At 32.9% G+C, this 15,222-nt stretch overlaps 2 protein-coding genes across 2 annotated transcripts; one reads left to right on the forward strand and one right to left on the reverse strand.

Moving 5' to 3' along the window:
* Positions 1-4,830, forward strand: LOC117343965. The gene is made up of 6 exons (XM_033906535.1): positions 1-266; positions 803-917; positions 1,507-1,628; positions 2,431-2,515; positions 2,942-3,141; positions 4,633-4,830. Exons 1-6 carry the CDS (start codon positions 112-114, stop codon positions 4,781-4,783), a joined length of 828 nt encoding a protein of 275 aa, XP_033762426.1. The 5' UTR covers positions 1-111; the 3' UTR covers positions 4,784-4,830.
* Positions 4,831-6,572: 1,742 nt separating this feature from the next.
* On the reverse strand, positions 6,573-11,895 carry LOC117343966. Its single transcript, XM_033906536.1, has 7 exons — positions 11,623-11,895; positions 11,100-11,193; positions 10,240-10,361; positions 9,832-9,919; positions 8,631-8,731; positions 7,526-7,652; positions 6,573-7,323 (listed from the first exon to the last, which is right to left on the reverse strand). Exons 1-7 carry the CDS (start codon positions 11,802-11,804, stop codon positions 7,273-7,275), a joined length of 765 nt encoding a protein of 254 aa, XP_033762427.1. The 5' UTR covers positions 11,805-11,895; the 3' UTR covers positions 6,573-7,272.
* Between the last annotated feature and the right edge of the window lie 3,327 nt (positions 11,896-15,222).

A 15,222-nucleotide genomic window follows, 5' to 3' on the forward strand; every position in this document is an offset into this window, starting at 1 on the left:
TATCAGATTATTATTTGACGTATTTATGTGTATCACGTATATCGCCAATGTTTTATGTGTGGTATTTCATGTTCGTAACCTAACCGCCTAGAGTATAATAGATCATCAGCCATGACACCGACACTGGTACTGATGCTGGGATGCATTGGAATCTCCTTGGCACAGATCCCAACCACATGTAAAAAGATATCGCCATGCATCTGTAAGGATGAAAACGGACGGTTTGTAGATCTGAGACCACTGGCACGGCTCGATGGAACTCCCAGGTAGCAACTGTTTTACATAAATTTGATGATAATGAAATACAATAGCTCATCATTTTGGCACTTGTATCAGAAGAAGTCTTCTGCAATTTAGGCAATAAAACATTTACTCCATCATACTATGATTCTTTATTACTGAAACTAGAACACGAATAACGAAGTACTTCTTATATCAACTATTACACGAAACTAGCAACAGCGCTCACTCCATATGTACTTATTTTATGTATATCGGTTTTATGTTTGCGAGGACTCTAATTCGTTAACAACTATGATATAGTATAAAATAATTCATATTTTGTTATTTTTATAAAAAAAAAAAATATATTATTCTTATTTTTATTTTTATTAATTTATATATATACAATTTAATTTTGGAAATTTGAAAGATAAAATGTCACGAAGCGAAATAGTTATTGAAATATCATTTATCATAATAAGAAACGTTTGATGATCTGTACATTTCGAATTATTAAAATATGTAAATATATTCCTGTATTTGTCTTATCTCAGCGTGTTTGATTTTAATCTCTGATAAGATACCATGACGTACCCCTCACGGACGGGCTTGAGGCATCAAAGACTGTCTACTCATACAATCCCTGTTATGGGTTTAACGAGGGACCTACTAACAGTACCTGTAAAAATGTGGCCGTAAGTATAGGGAGAACAGGATTAAATTGTCTTACTAATAACACTACTCATTAATCAACGGTCATCAGTAATTATATATCTAGTCATTTAAACGTAAGTGAAAATATACGTTGTGTTTGAATTTTTCAATCTAAACAACAAAGCAAATGTTGGTTTGAATTTTTCAATCTAAACAACGAATCAAATGTTGGTTTACCTTTTAAGAGTTGTACAAAATATCAGCCGTTTATAGAATAGTTTCTGATAAATTATATTCCAGTTATCAATATCATGTTACAGATATATAATCAAAATGAAAAGTACCCCTTTTTATCAAATTATCAAACAATTTATAACTATGTATGCTTTATGTAATTATACCAGTCCATTTTTAATATTTCTTTAATTGAAAATGCTATGAAAGAAATGCATATTAATTTTTATTTGAACTGTAGTGAATATATATCCATTATGCTAAACACCATTATTTCATTAGAACTTTGTCATTTCTAGCGTATAATGTGTGTCGCCTTAAATGAATTCCTGATAAGATATGGAAGGGTGATGAACAAATAGTTTTACGTTATATTTTTGTTTATCATACTTACAGGTGTGCAAGAGCACCAACGGAACCTCTAATTTCCTTGACCTAGGAAATCAAAAGTCAGCCAGATTCACCCATTTTGACAACGGAAATTTATCCATTTTATATACTTCAAAGGATAAAAACTTGTAAGATATTTACCTAAGATAAAAAAATTGTAAGATATTTACTTAAGATAAATATCAGTAAGATATTTACTTAAGATAAAAATTAGTAAGAGATTTACCTAAGATATAAATTAGTAAGATATTTACCTAAGATAGAAATTAGTAAGATATTTACTTAAGATAGAAATTAGTAAGATATTTACCTAAGATAAAAATTAGTAAGATATTTACTTAAGATAGAAATTAGTAAGATATTTACCTAAGATTAAAATAAGTAAGATATTTACCTAAGATTAAAATTAGTAAGATATTTACCTAAGATAAAAATTAGTAAGATATTTACCTAAGATAGAAATTAGTAAGATATTTACTTAAGATAGAAATTAGTAAGATATTTACCAAAGATAAAAATTAGTAACATATTTACCTAAGAAAGTTTGCGTAGAGGCTCAAAGTCACAAAGCTTCTGGAGATGTTATTCACTAAAAGAGGCTAATTCTTGTTTAAGAGGCTTTAGATATACGATATTTACTCCAAAAGCACCATCTATTTTTGTTGATAAATATCTTTATATATATATAAAAAAAAAATAGATATTTACTTGAAAAATTATATTTTATGCAACTTTTCAACCTTTATGGATTTTGAATAATTCTGTTCGTATATTGTAGACTTTATCTACATCAAACATTTCAAAGGTGTACCTAGAGCCAAGCATATAGACAATTACCTCCCCTGTCCATGGTTATGGGTTAGATATAAGACAATGTAGGTTGATTATGAATGTCTAACCATGTACATTTTCTACCATTGTTTGCCGTAGCCACACAATACTCACTTTGTACTGTGCAGAAGAAGTCGGAGAACGAGTGTTTTACGTACAAGGAGATATGGGAAACAATTTTACTGTAAGTGAGATAACTGAAATCTAAACTGCAGCCATTTAAATTTTTCACGCATAAAATGATATATATAATATGTTTTGGATGAATATAAACTCTCATTTCGAACATTGTCTGGATGAATGCATATGGATTCCAAGCGCCGTGGAATTCTTGAGGGAACGTCTATTACTTCAAAATACATATTGGATCTAGAAATACAAACAAATTTGAATGTCCAGACAACAGCAAAAGTAAAAAACGCAACCCTGGTCTCTCTGAGTGGTGCTGCTTCTTCGTATTACTTTACCTCTAACTCGACTGATGCATCTTTTAACTTTTTTTTTTTTGCGCTGGTGTTGGTTCGAATTTTCGTAGTTTTATCAAAAATTGAAGCATATTTAAACCCTTAAAACGCAAAGTTTTCGATAATTATTTTTCTCCTCCCATCAGTGGTTGCAGTTGTGGACAAAATACGCATGTCCGCGGAATGAGAGCGATATTGAAGATTTCGAGTTTGATGATACGATAATCGAAGCAACAGAACCAGTTTTCTCTACACCTGCGATTCCCCACGTGGTAACCATGACTACCCGTCCAGAACCTTCTCCTGCGACTGTCAGCCTCATCGTACTCCTACTCCTTGCCATCCTGTAAGCTGATTTACATTTAATGTCTTGAGATTTTATCATTAATGGTTTAAAAACAGAATCTATCAAATAATCCCCATCATCGGTATTATTTTCACTTCCTATCTCTTTACTTCCTGGACCTGACAGACCCTTAAATAATAAAAAATGCATTTCAACACAAAACATATCTATAAGCAATCTACTATGAAATACGGTAATGTTAAAACGACCTAGCAAGCTTCACACGATTTTTTTTTCTACATTGCACAAATGCTTTAGCATTACGTAGATTCTGTCATATTTCTATAGCGTTCAAATGGTAAAACTCTGTTAAAACAATTTTGAGAAACAGCGCCCTCTAATAAAGCTTTTACGTTGATAGCTTTCAGCTGTCAAGGTATTTTATCAATACTATAAGTGTAATGATCATTTAAAATATAATGACAAATGCAAATTGAAGATAAAACCCTATCCATCTGTGTTTTCTCGCTAACGACAGGATTGCTACAAGTATATATTTACATTCCTAATGTGGTTTGCTGATATGAACATACCAAGTGAAAACAACAAACATATGACCATGAATACACAATATGAAAACCGTATGAAAACATTGTCTCTCGTGCAAATCACCTGATTAATCGGGTCATATTAATACGCCATCGACAGTAAGACAGGAAGAGTAGCTTCCCTTGGATCGGTAACGTTGGTACGAAAATAAATTGAATTATTGTATTTAATATTATTTTTACTTTAATACTTCTTTCTTTTTGTTTTATACAAAATTAACAAAAAAGACCGGAAAATGCGGAACGACATTAAAACAATGGCGTGGTGCATAGGCGGGATCTCCCGGCTGTTCTAATAATTTTGCGTTTCGTCGTATACATGACAATTTTTTCTTTTTAAGAAAATTTCTCGTTTTCTCGATATAAATTTTTTAAATCAAGGTTATGTAAATATATGAATTGAATAGATTTTTTTTAATTTCCATTGCGGCTATGAATACCAGTAGCTAGCTACATATCCTCCGAGGCGCGCTACCGATAAAAAAATCTATTCAATCTATATATGGAAACATATTAATCTTGCATGAAACAAGCATTTTCATTGGCATAAAACAGAGTTTTTAAAAAATGACGTCGCTGATTGTTAAATCGTTTTGGTTGTCCGATACAGCGGTGTAATGATTTCTAATTGAAAAAGAGTCCATCAATAAAAGTAGGTTTTTACAGTGATTATGTACAGAAGTAGATTAAATCATACGACTTAAGTTGAATGTATTTTAATCCGGCGTGCACTCTTATAATCAAAACAATTTTGATATTTTTATACCGACTGACTTTAAATTTAAACTCTTACCTCAACTTATCTTACCGCTTAACATGTAGAGTCCACTCCGTTTTGCCGTAAACAATAACGGTTGCTAATTGAAATATTTCTTAATTAATTATGTCAAATGTTAATGGTGTACAGTTCAGTAACTTATGTAACGTTATTTTTCGTTATCAGAGTGTGTGTAACCTTGATATTAGCCGTCCTGGTGGGATCAACTCTTATTCGTAGTGCAAAGAAGAGACTGTTCAGAGATACCGTTATGTACCAACCCGTACCAACGGAACCACAGGCATATTACGACAAAAACTTCGGCATTATTTTGTAGAGAGTTGTAATTTTAAGCCTAAATAATAAAATGATATAAACTCAACAGCAATGCATACTCGTAATATATATTTATTACCCAATTTTATAAAATGAAGATTAATTGCTCCAAATTAGCTGGTTGTTACATGGTCTATTTTGTAACGGATACAGTTTTTTAAAGAATGACATTTTTGGTTGTTACACGATTTATCAAAAGATGAAAGTCTTTTTAGGATGGTAAATGGTTGTATGAACATGTTTTTAGAGGACGGTGCCTAGATCAATTGGACCAACAGTCACATGCCCGATTTGTAGTGCGATCCCACTGCAATGTCATGTCGCAGGCAAACCTAATAATATTTCCATTATACTAGCATTGGTATTTAAGATTTCTTCTTTTTTAATAGTCAAACAGACAGCATGAAGTACATTTAAATGAGTTATGCATAAAGTCAAGGACCTTGGGTAAACCTCATGGCATTCCTCATGGCGGATGTCCAACTTAAATATCAAATGTAAGATAGTGTAAAGGGATGCTTTAGTAACTATGAGGTTAGGAATGAGCAAAGCAAAATGTTCAAAATAATGTCGCTACTTTATGGATTATGTATTATGGACACCAGGTATAATGCTATTTTCCTGACTTCCTTTCCTAATTGAATTTCTCCAACCTCTCACAAAACTAATATGTTCACCTACTTAACCGATAATGACATTGAAATCTAGCAAACATAAGAATAGACTTACTACGTGTTATACGAAAAAATGTGTGAAACAAAATGGAAAGAACAGGACACTTTAGGGTAAAAAGATATAATATACAGAAGACAAAAAGTGAATTGCACTTTGAATATTAATTAAATGTTAATTGAATATAAATTAAGTGTTAAATACATGATATGAGGCAAAATGAATAAAAAAAAACTGAATATCACAACTGTTCCGTTCTTCCTGGATTCGCCAGTGGTGCAAGCAGCCAAGAGTGTGAAAAAAATTGACCCATCAGCATTAAAATATATAATATTTTATTGAATATCAATTTATAGACATGATTTTAAACGTCATATTGTAAACACAGTCAACAAGGCAATGTAACATACTTTATTACGAGTTGTTTTCGACCATGTCTAATCTAAGTATACCATACGATTTGATAGTGAATTTTAGTCAAGTAAGAGTAATTTCCCCTTACTCTGATGACTTCAAAGTATAAAGTAAAAAGACATGGATGAGTTCATTACATACCTGTAAAATAAAACGATATATTTTCAATTCACTGTCAAAATATCCCAGGACTAAACCAATGTTATCTGACCAAAATTAATCGATTCCTTAGCTATGCATGCAAAGCATTCAAATCAGGACCGGAGAAACGCTTGTATTGCTGGGTAACATGGCGACGATTATCTGTTCTAACATAATAGATATCCGTTTTTACTCGAAATGGTCTTATACAGTATTACATTCGACAGAGGACAGCGAAAACTGATTGGATACCAATGTTATACAAACTATATTATGTAAATAACTACGGACTATCAACTGTATTTCCATCTCCCTGTTAATAAATCTCCACATTTTCGGTGGTTTCTACTTTATTTGCCCTAGCTTAACACATAAGCTGAAACCCACAAAAACATATGAAAGACGAAGTAAAAACTTGTAGCAATAAGTATGTGCCTTTTACATGTACTCACAAATATGGTAAACAAAGCGAGGTTCAATGTTACAACAATTATGTAAATACATAAGGAAAGACCGCGAGGTTGTGTTACATTTTACATAAATTAAAATATGGTGTGATGATATAACATGATACATCCTTTAATATTTCAAACTATTTCCTGTACAGGAAATGACAAACTTAACAAATAACTGTAAATAAAATTAAATTCTGAAAATACAGAAATTGTATAATCTGCCAAAGAAAAACATAATTATTACTAATTCATTAAATCTTACATTTTGTTTAATCATTCTAAATTGATATTCAAAATAAGGGCCATGTTTGTTTTTTAGGAAGATTACAAAATTATTTTTGGATAACATGATTACTTTTGGATTTATAATTATTTTTTGATGACATAAATACTTTCGGATGTCATGACATAATTACAAAATTCGAACAAGCAATGGTTCGTCTGAGCATTTGAGGTGAACATTGCATTCATAAATATGCCTGGCATACTGTAAAATTCTCGCGATTGCGATAGGTAATCTAAACGCAGGGGGTATTTACGAGATATTTGTCTTTTTCATTTGTTCCAATCATAAAATGATGCGTGAGGAATTTATTTTCGCGACTGAATGGCCTTCGCGTAATTAGCATGAATTTCTCACTCGCGTAAATTTCCATGTTTACAGTATATGACATATATCTTACAAGTACGCTCTAATGCCATATACAAAATGTCTGCTGTATTGTTGTTCAATACGTTTGTCAATGACCTCATGGTTCAATAAAAATAGTAAGTTCATTCGTGACTTCTCTCTACTCTCTTCCGTCCATCATACACTCGAATACTGGGAACGACTCTTGTCTTGGCTGGAACAGCAACCCTGAAAAAGTAGTAACGCTTGGATAGAAAAAAACACTACCTTACAGATTTTGTATTTTCTAGACAAATAAAATTTGCCAAAGAACATCGATAAAATCTAATAAAGATCACGAACCAACTGTATTCATGTGATGATTTTAGATTGAGAAATAGTTTGTAAATGTGAGAAATATAATTTTTATATACTTAAATGTTTAACCCACCTTAACGTAGGAACAGCCGGCCATCATCAGACCGATGTGAGGTATGGCGTCAGCACCCTCCGCTTTGTTGTGTACGACGTTGTAGACAGTGCCTATCAGGAAATAGCCACACACCAACACCAACAACCTGTAGGTAAAGTATGTAAGGACACATCAGGTGCAGTATATTAAAAATAAGACATAAAAGTCATCTTACCACTTAGTAGTGCATTTGTATACAGTCCCGCCATTTCGTGTTTAAATTTGTACTAAAAATCTTTATATGGCTATTACCATCAAAAGTTGATCTGAGTAGGTTTTTTTTTCTTTCTTCTTTTTTTTTTTTTTTTTTTGATATTTAACCAAGTTTGGTAAATCATTCCTATTTTTCAAAATGCGTAAAAAATAGTTTTTCTTTTTTTTTTTAATTTTTGCAGACCATTTTCACAAGATCTTTAAAATGATTGTTCTGTGTGTCTTGCGCTTTATGAAAAGCTTTTACCATTTTTCATACTCTATATTGATAATCTAAATCATTAGTGTGTAGCGCTTTTAGTTGTAGCAAACTCAAACATTATATGCACCAGATGAAAATTATACACCCCGACATGTTGAAATAATATACAGCCGAGCCAAAATAAATTAAAATGCATCATACAACTGTTTCGTCCCTAGGATTTGTCAGTGACGCTAAGGGCCTGAAGAGCTATCCCTAATATAGATCAATTGAAGTGTCAAAATCTGGATTGGCAAATACAGTAACCCAATAATTAAAGAAACTTCATAATTTTCAAAAAATTTCATAACTTTCAACAAATATCATAATTTTTAAAACAGTTCAGCATATTTTCAATTTCTAATTTCACACGAACATCAATACATGTGCATATTGTAAACCGCGTCTGTTCGATTAAATTCATCAAATATATTTGACATATAAAATGAAAAAAAATGTCTGTTTTTGACAAGAATTACAGTCAAACCTGTCATATTTGACCATCCAAGGGAGCTATGAAAAGAGTTACACAGTTGTTTTCTCAATCCAGATTAAGGCAGGTTTGACTGAGCATTAACATTTTATTTTTGTTGGTGAGAATTGGATTAAAATAACTAACATGTTACTCACACTATAAATACCACCCATCCGGCCGACAAACCACCGCTGTCACCATTAGGTGGGGAAATAGGATACATCGCGCATGCGTGGACACTTCGCAGTTCCATTTCCTACCGAAACAAGAAAGGCAGTTACCGCATGTGAAAAAACGTACGCACTATATCGAGGAAAATATAATGCAACATTCGAGGAATTGTAAACGACACCTTATTGGATATCAATTCCATCTGTTGAAGAGTTCCACACCAAGGAGATAATAAATTGTCTTTGTTATTATAGATGTAAAACAAAACATTTCTTATTATGACAGTGTTATTAAGATACATAGAGGATATCTAACAGTGTCTTCAGTAATACCAAATATATTTCACGAGTGGGGCTAATATTTTGATATTTTTCACGAGTGCGCAGCACGAGTGAAAAATATCAAAATATTAGCCACACGAGTGAAATATATTTGGTATTACTGAAGACACTGTTAGATATTCTGTTTATTACATTTTTTATCAACGAAAAACCTACCCCGTATGCTAACTAGGTCTACAGCGAATGTTTGCATACGTTTAGAGTAGTTCCCCCTATCCAGGTGCTGACATATATATCGGGCTTTCTGATTGGTCAATTATTTTGGTATTTTCTAATCATTAATTTGATTGGTCAAATCAGCAAAAGTGATATTTTTCACTAGTGAAAAATATATATCACTTTTATAGAATGAATAATTTTTGATATTTCACTGGTAAAAATGTAATAAAAACTATTTCTGATATCACTTGAAAATGTATTTAGGCATTGTAAAAGGGTTCAAGGTGTGTTAGGGATGGGAAATGGAGGGTTGAGATACTGCCAAAATGGGAATTTACTGCGAGTGCGAAATTTACGAAGGATATTCAGCTGTAAAAAATCTCCCATGCATATTATTGTGTGATGTATTTGGCATTCATGAAAGATTTAAAAAAAAAAAAGAAAAAATCGTGGAAATAACCCCCAATGCGAATAATCTACCTGTTGAAATCGCGAATGTGAACCCCCGCGGAAAAAAACCGTTTACAAAATTACAAAAAATAGAGTTTTGACAGCATGATGTAATTTAAGGTACGCATCTCTACAGTTCATAGTTATGTTACTGCAAACATAGTACATACATAACTTAGAATGCAGTACTGTAGTAAGTATCTTATATTCATTAATATTTTCGAATTGGACTTACATAAATCTTTGAGCCATTGAGTCTCTCTCCAATGACCGTGATGTCGTCTATTGCGTTGGCTGTGCAGTACAGGGTAATAACAGTTGTACTGCCAAAATATAAGTAATTATTCATTATGATATAAAATACGTAAGTGTTCCTATTACTGCAATAAATTCATCTGAATACTTATACTTCATAAAACTTGTATATGTAGAACCTTTATTGAATCTTTGTTGTTAAAAAAATTACAACATTCGTAGAAAATATTTTAATAAAAATGCTTTAAAGGAGCTTGGATGATTACGTAGACATTCGTCTTACTGCGGAAGGAAACCCCAGCACCCTAGATGAAAGGCATGTCTGATAACACTGTGCCACCAACCATCCTAGTAATTTGCATACATCACATTAAAAACTACCACTCACCTGTCGTCACCTTGGTATCCTAGAACTAAATCTGTATCCTCTTTGTATATAAAAAAGGCAGAATCCTGTGTTCCCACGTTGTAATACGTTGAATTGGGTATATTGGATGCTTCTCTGCATACCTGAGAAATAAACACAATAGAATATATATATATATATGTATATTGAATGGATGGCCTGTATTAACATCAATAAATCATGTATCTACGATATTCTGTAAAATATTTGAGGATATGTACTTTCTCTGCATTTACACTGTTACAGTCACATATCGATATCATGATTTGTTTGATAAAAATATCAAATACGACAGCAAATTACTTATCATTATTTATTCAGTCATTGCAATGTTGTTTATCAGCATGATAAAAATAAAAATGGGCAACAAATCAAATGTTATTTATCTGTCATCCAGATTACGCTCACGATTATTATATAGACAATTGTTAAATGTTTCGGAGATTTTTTTATATAACACTGGGTCTATTTTATTTTTACCAAATGTAACATTTTCCGTTGTTTTCTATGCACTGAAAGAACTATCGTAAGGTGACATAATCTGAATGAGTGATTCAAAGTATTACCATTTATGATGCCATTACATAGTTCAACGTGGTGCCGAATATGTATTTCATGATATTGACATGTGTTTCAGAATTTTTCTCTCTTGAAAGGATTATACATAGGAAATATACGAGATTAGCACCTTTCAAAACAAATAAAGAGTTGAATACAGTAGAACCAAAATGCATTAAACTTGAAAAGGCAATCGATATTAGCGAAAGAGTTGTCAAGCCTACTGAAACACTTCAAGAGCGTTTTATTAGTTGATACAAACTGACTGTCAGACAGTTACTTACCGCCACATCGACACACGAGCCTTCAGTGAAATTGTTGCAAGGGTTCCAGAAAAACCGGTTACTAATGGTGAAATTGTCTTTAATTGAAGCAAACCTGGTTAATTGAACAGAAACACAATTTACATATTTTTGATTTATCATTATGAACATCAACGGTAATTTTTACATCCATTTTCATTTTCATTTCAATATGGACCTGATTGTTTATTTTGGAGAATTATTTTTAATCAACAATCAAGGATGAAGATTGTATTTACTATTTATTTAATGTTCACGTGAACTGTATCCTCTTCAATTTAATTTGATGTTTTTTCAGATTTATGAAAGGTCCATGATACTGTTATTATTCATATGATACAATATATATATATAATATATGTAATAGTTGAAAGTTAAAATGTGTCAATAACACAGCCTGTCAGCCGTTATATTTTATTCTCTGATCGATAGATTGATGGTCATCTTTTATAATTTGTAGATCCTGAAAGAAATACTTTCTAATATAGTCTTGCAATTAACTTACCAAGCCGATCCATCCGTTTTAGCAAGGGGCGAAAGGTCGACTATACCACCATCATCCTGAACACATGAGCAAGAACTACGTTTCAAGCATTCTTTTCCGTCAACGAAAACGAACATCGCAAAGAAAACAATTAACATTGTAAAACAATGCCCAGTCAACACGCTGTTTTTAAATACAGACATACTTTCGTTTGATAGACTATTAACAATCCAAAGACACCGTTTTAGAGAGTCACACCGCTAGGACATTTCAACCTACAGACCGGAAGTGGTGAACTCTGACCCCGGACGAGGTGTCGTTCATGTGACGGTCTACATCGGGGTAGATAAGATAACGAGGTACATATAGGTATAATATATATGTATATTGCATTCTCCCTATTTAACTGTTTAATTTAGGTCACGTTAAAAGGTGATAATGCACTTTATAAATCACACATACATAATTATACTGTGAATGAAATAATTTTTGCGACATCTTATCATCGAGATATTAACCCCGTAGAATTTGATAACCATACAGTATGCCTTGCTATAGTAAACAAGTATGCTAACATCTATATACTTATGTATGTCTGCAATGTAATCTAGCTCCGGCAATCCGTTCATAGTCATCAATTACATGTAATTCTAAATCACACATAAAGAGAACATTTGTGACTTTAATTAATCAGAAAGAAAATCCAAACCTACACCAGTACTGATTTCGTTATTAGCTGTAAATCCTTTTTTTATTAGCAAGATCGCTCATTAATGTATAAGTTGAGTAATGCTGCGATAACACATATTTTAGCGGTAATCTTATTTTAGAGTTTTCCAGTATTACAGTGATTGTAATTCATTATTAATACACTGACCGCGTAGAGTTTTTGGTCTTATTTTCATTAATGATATTCAATAATGTTGCTTCATTAAATGTTTTCCCTGTCTAAGACAAGATAAGTGGCCAATTTTTGATAGCCAGCAAAGGGAATTTATATATTTAGCGTTCAGATTATTTTAACAAAAGATCGTAGGTGCAATTTTTGAATTTGATGTCATCTTTATTTATCTCTCCAAACACAGTTTGGTTCATACACACTGTAAAGTTTGGTCAATTCTTACGTTTGGTCAATACAATCCCCAAAGTTTGGCTCTTTTGGCCCATACAATCACTACAGTTTGGTTCATACAATCTCTGAAGTTTGATCCACACAATCTCTAAAGTTTGATTCATACAATCTCTAAAGTTTGGAAGTTACATCCTCTATCATTTGGTCCATATAATCTTGAAAGTTTGGTTCATACTATCTCTAAAGTTTGGTCCACATAATCTCTAAAGTTTGGTCCACATAATCTCCACCAACTACTATTAGAGTCACAGGATCTTCAATATTCACGTGAAAAATATGTGTCCAGTTTTCATGGAAAACGACTCCCAATGGGGATAAGATATATTTTTAAAAATACCTTACATTGTCTGTTTTCACTGTCATCATAAATTGTTTCATACCGATAATACGGATTTCTACCATACACATTTCTCTTGTAATATTCTAGGTAAAGAAAGATTCGTTCTGTTTTTCAATACACATTATATAGCTATCAAGTATTGTAGATCCGATGTTATTAACATCCGTCACTTATTGAATGTTAAACAGGCAGCAACTAAGGTGAGACTTTTTACATGTATGTATACGCTACAAGGGAACAGTGTGCGATTCAACCAATATCAGGTAAACTCGATGTACAAACTGAATACGGAATATACACGTAATGTCAACTTCTATCACGACTATAGAGTGAAGTTTTTAACGCACCTCAAGCTAACTATTGACTACTAGTATACAGACGGCTTGTTTTGGGGTTTACGTACTTGTCATTGCTAAGGTCATATAAAGACTGTTTCCATATGCTGATACCACTGACTGACACTATTATAGTGTCATCACACTGAAATGACAGTCATTGATATGATAGCATAGCACCCAACCACATCACATACTGACAATGGGTTATAACAAATTGTACATTGAACTTGGTCGAGAACAAAGACATTTAAACCGACATCTCCTGGGCGGGCGCTGATACATCAACAGAGATGTTTCAAGTGGTAATGGATAAATGTATGTCACTTAATGCATACCGTATTCTTCAGTTTAACATTTACGCAACAGCTCGTGATGTGTGGCGTTATGCTCCACTGCACATTTGCCGACAATAGTAAGGCGTTACTGCACTCCTGTTGATAGTGAACAGCCTTTGCAGCTGTGTATATGTCAAGGATACATCTAAATATACACCGAACTTGTCTCCTGTAGAATATTTCGTACGAAACTAACGCGTTAAAGTGCGAAAATAAAGCATTGCATTGCGAAACTAATTAACAGGCTTGAATGCGAGGCATCGGGTAAAATTTACACATAATTCTTGATCCCATGAAATTAAGCTGCTGAGATAGTGGTGTACGAAATATACACTATATATATCTATTATCAACAGAAGTGTACGATATGAACTGGGGCATAACATGTGCACGCCTAAATGAAAACCATTAGCAAGCTTGGAAGATTTAATCGTTAAATGGCAATATCTCGCTGTTGGTCTCAGTTCAGGTGTTTAAAACTCCTTACCCCTGACCATGAAGATTAATCAAAGTTTACACAACTGGACCTTAAGCCCTTGCTAAACATCGAGCTTTAACTTTGGTAGTAAGGACAGATTAGACCTGGTCTGGTTTCCCTTACAGCACAGTGATGGGACCTAGGGGGAGTTTTTTTTAGACTCTTGTGTCTTATTAATGGCATTCTTCTTATTAACCAAATGTTTAGAATCATGATATCTGACAGGTAGGCTCTTGTGATGATGCCCGAAAAGGCTTGCGAAAAACTTATTACCTTCAGCCCTATTCAGTAACAAGATTCAAATTTGTCCAACTCAAACGACTACTTCTGGAACACAAACAGCTCTGGAATTACGATATTTAAGCGGTATGCTAATGGAATAATTCCTTAAACGGATGACGGAAAATTACATATTCAAGGAGAGAAGGATTAAATTTGTTAAAAAAAAAACTCAAATGACTTCTTCCTTCAACCGTTTTCTTCAGGAAGTTCTAAAATCTTGATATGTTATTTCTGGGATGACGCCAGATGATGACTGGGGCTATATGTATCTAAAGTCAGATATATAAAACACTTTCTGAACGTGAAACAAGTGTTTTTTTCTGCTAATTAACCAAAAGACATAAGCTTGTGATATTAGGCTAGTAGGATCCTGGTATGAATACACACAAAATCTGCAAGGTTAATATGGCCTTGTCCCATATTCATGAGTAAGGATTTTAACTTTGTTAAAACATTAAAATGGCCTTGAGTAGTGAGATAATAAGACTGCCGAACATCCTTTGGCCATAGATGACATCATCTCAATCGTCCCACTCCTTATATGCTGAGCGCTAAGCAGGAGAACGACTACCATTTTTAAAGACTCTGGTATGTCTCGGCCAGGGGACTGAACCCAAAGCCTTCCTCACATGGGCGAACGCTCAAAAAAATGCCAAAAGTGAGGCATTGTCAAGGGAGACATTAGGAAGAACAAAGTTGTTAAGAAAGAAGAGAAA

This window comes from Pecten maximus, chromosome 15, assembly GCF_902652985.1.
Source record: "Pecten maximus chromosome 15, xPecMax1.1, whole genome shotgun sequence".
Lineage (NCBI taxonomy): Eukaryota > Metazoa > Mollusca > Bivalvia > Pectinida > Pectinidae > Pecten > Pecten maximus.

Excerpts from the sequence above, each read along its gene's own strand:
- LOC117343965 (XM_033906535.1), top strand. The coding sequence starts at position 112 with ATGACACCGACACTGGTACTGATGCTGGGATGCATTGGAATCTCCTTG. Across the intron at positions 2,516-2,941 it reads ATATGGGAAACAATTTTACT|TGGTTGCAGTTGTGGACAAA; the intron begins GTAAGTGAGATA and ends TCCTCCCATCAG. Across the intron at positions 3,142-4,632 it reads CTCCTACTCCTTGCCATCCT|AGTGTGTGTAACCTTGATAT; the intron begins GTAAGCTGATTT and ends TTTCGTTATCAG.
- LOC117343966 (XM_033906536.1), bottom strand. The coding sequence starts at position 11,804 with ATGTCTGTATTTAAAAACAGCGTGTTGACTGGGCATTGTTTTACAATG. Across the intron at positions 11,194-11,622 it reads AAAACGGATGGATCGGCTTG|GTTTGCTTCAATTAAAGACA; the intron begins GTAAGTTAATTG and ends TCAATTAACCAG. Across the intron at positions 10,362-11,099 it reads GCTCGTGTGTCGATGTGGCG|GTATGCAGAGAAGCATCCAA; the intron begins GTAAGTAACTGT and ends TTTATTTCTCAG.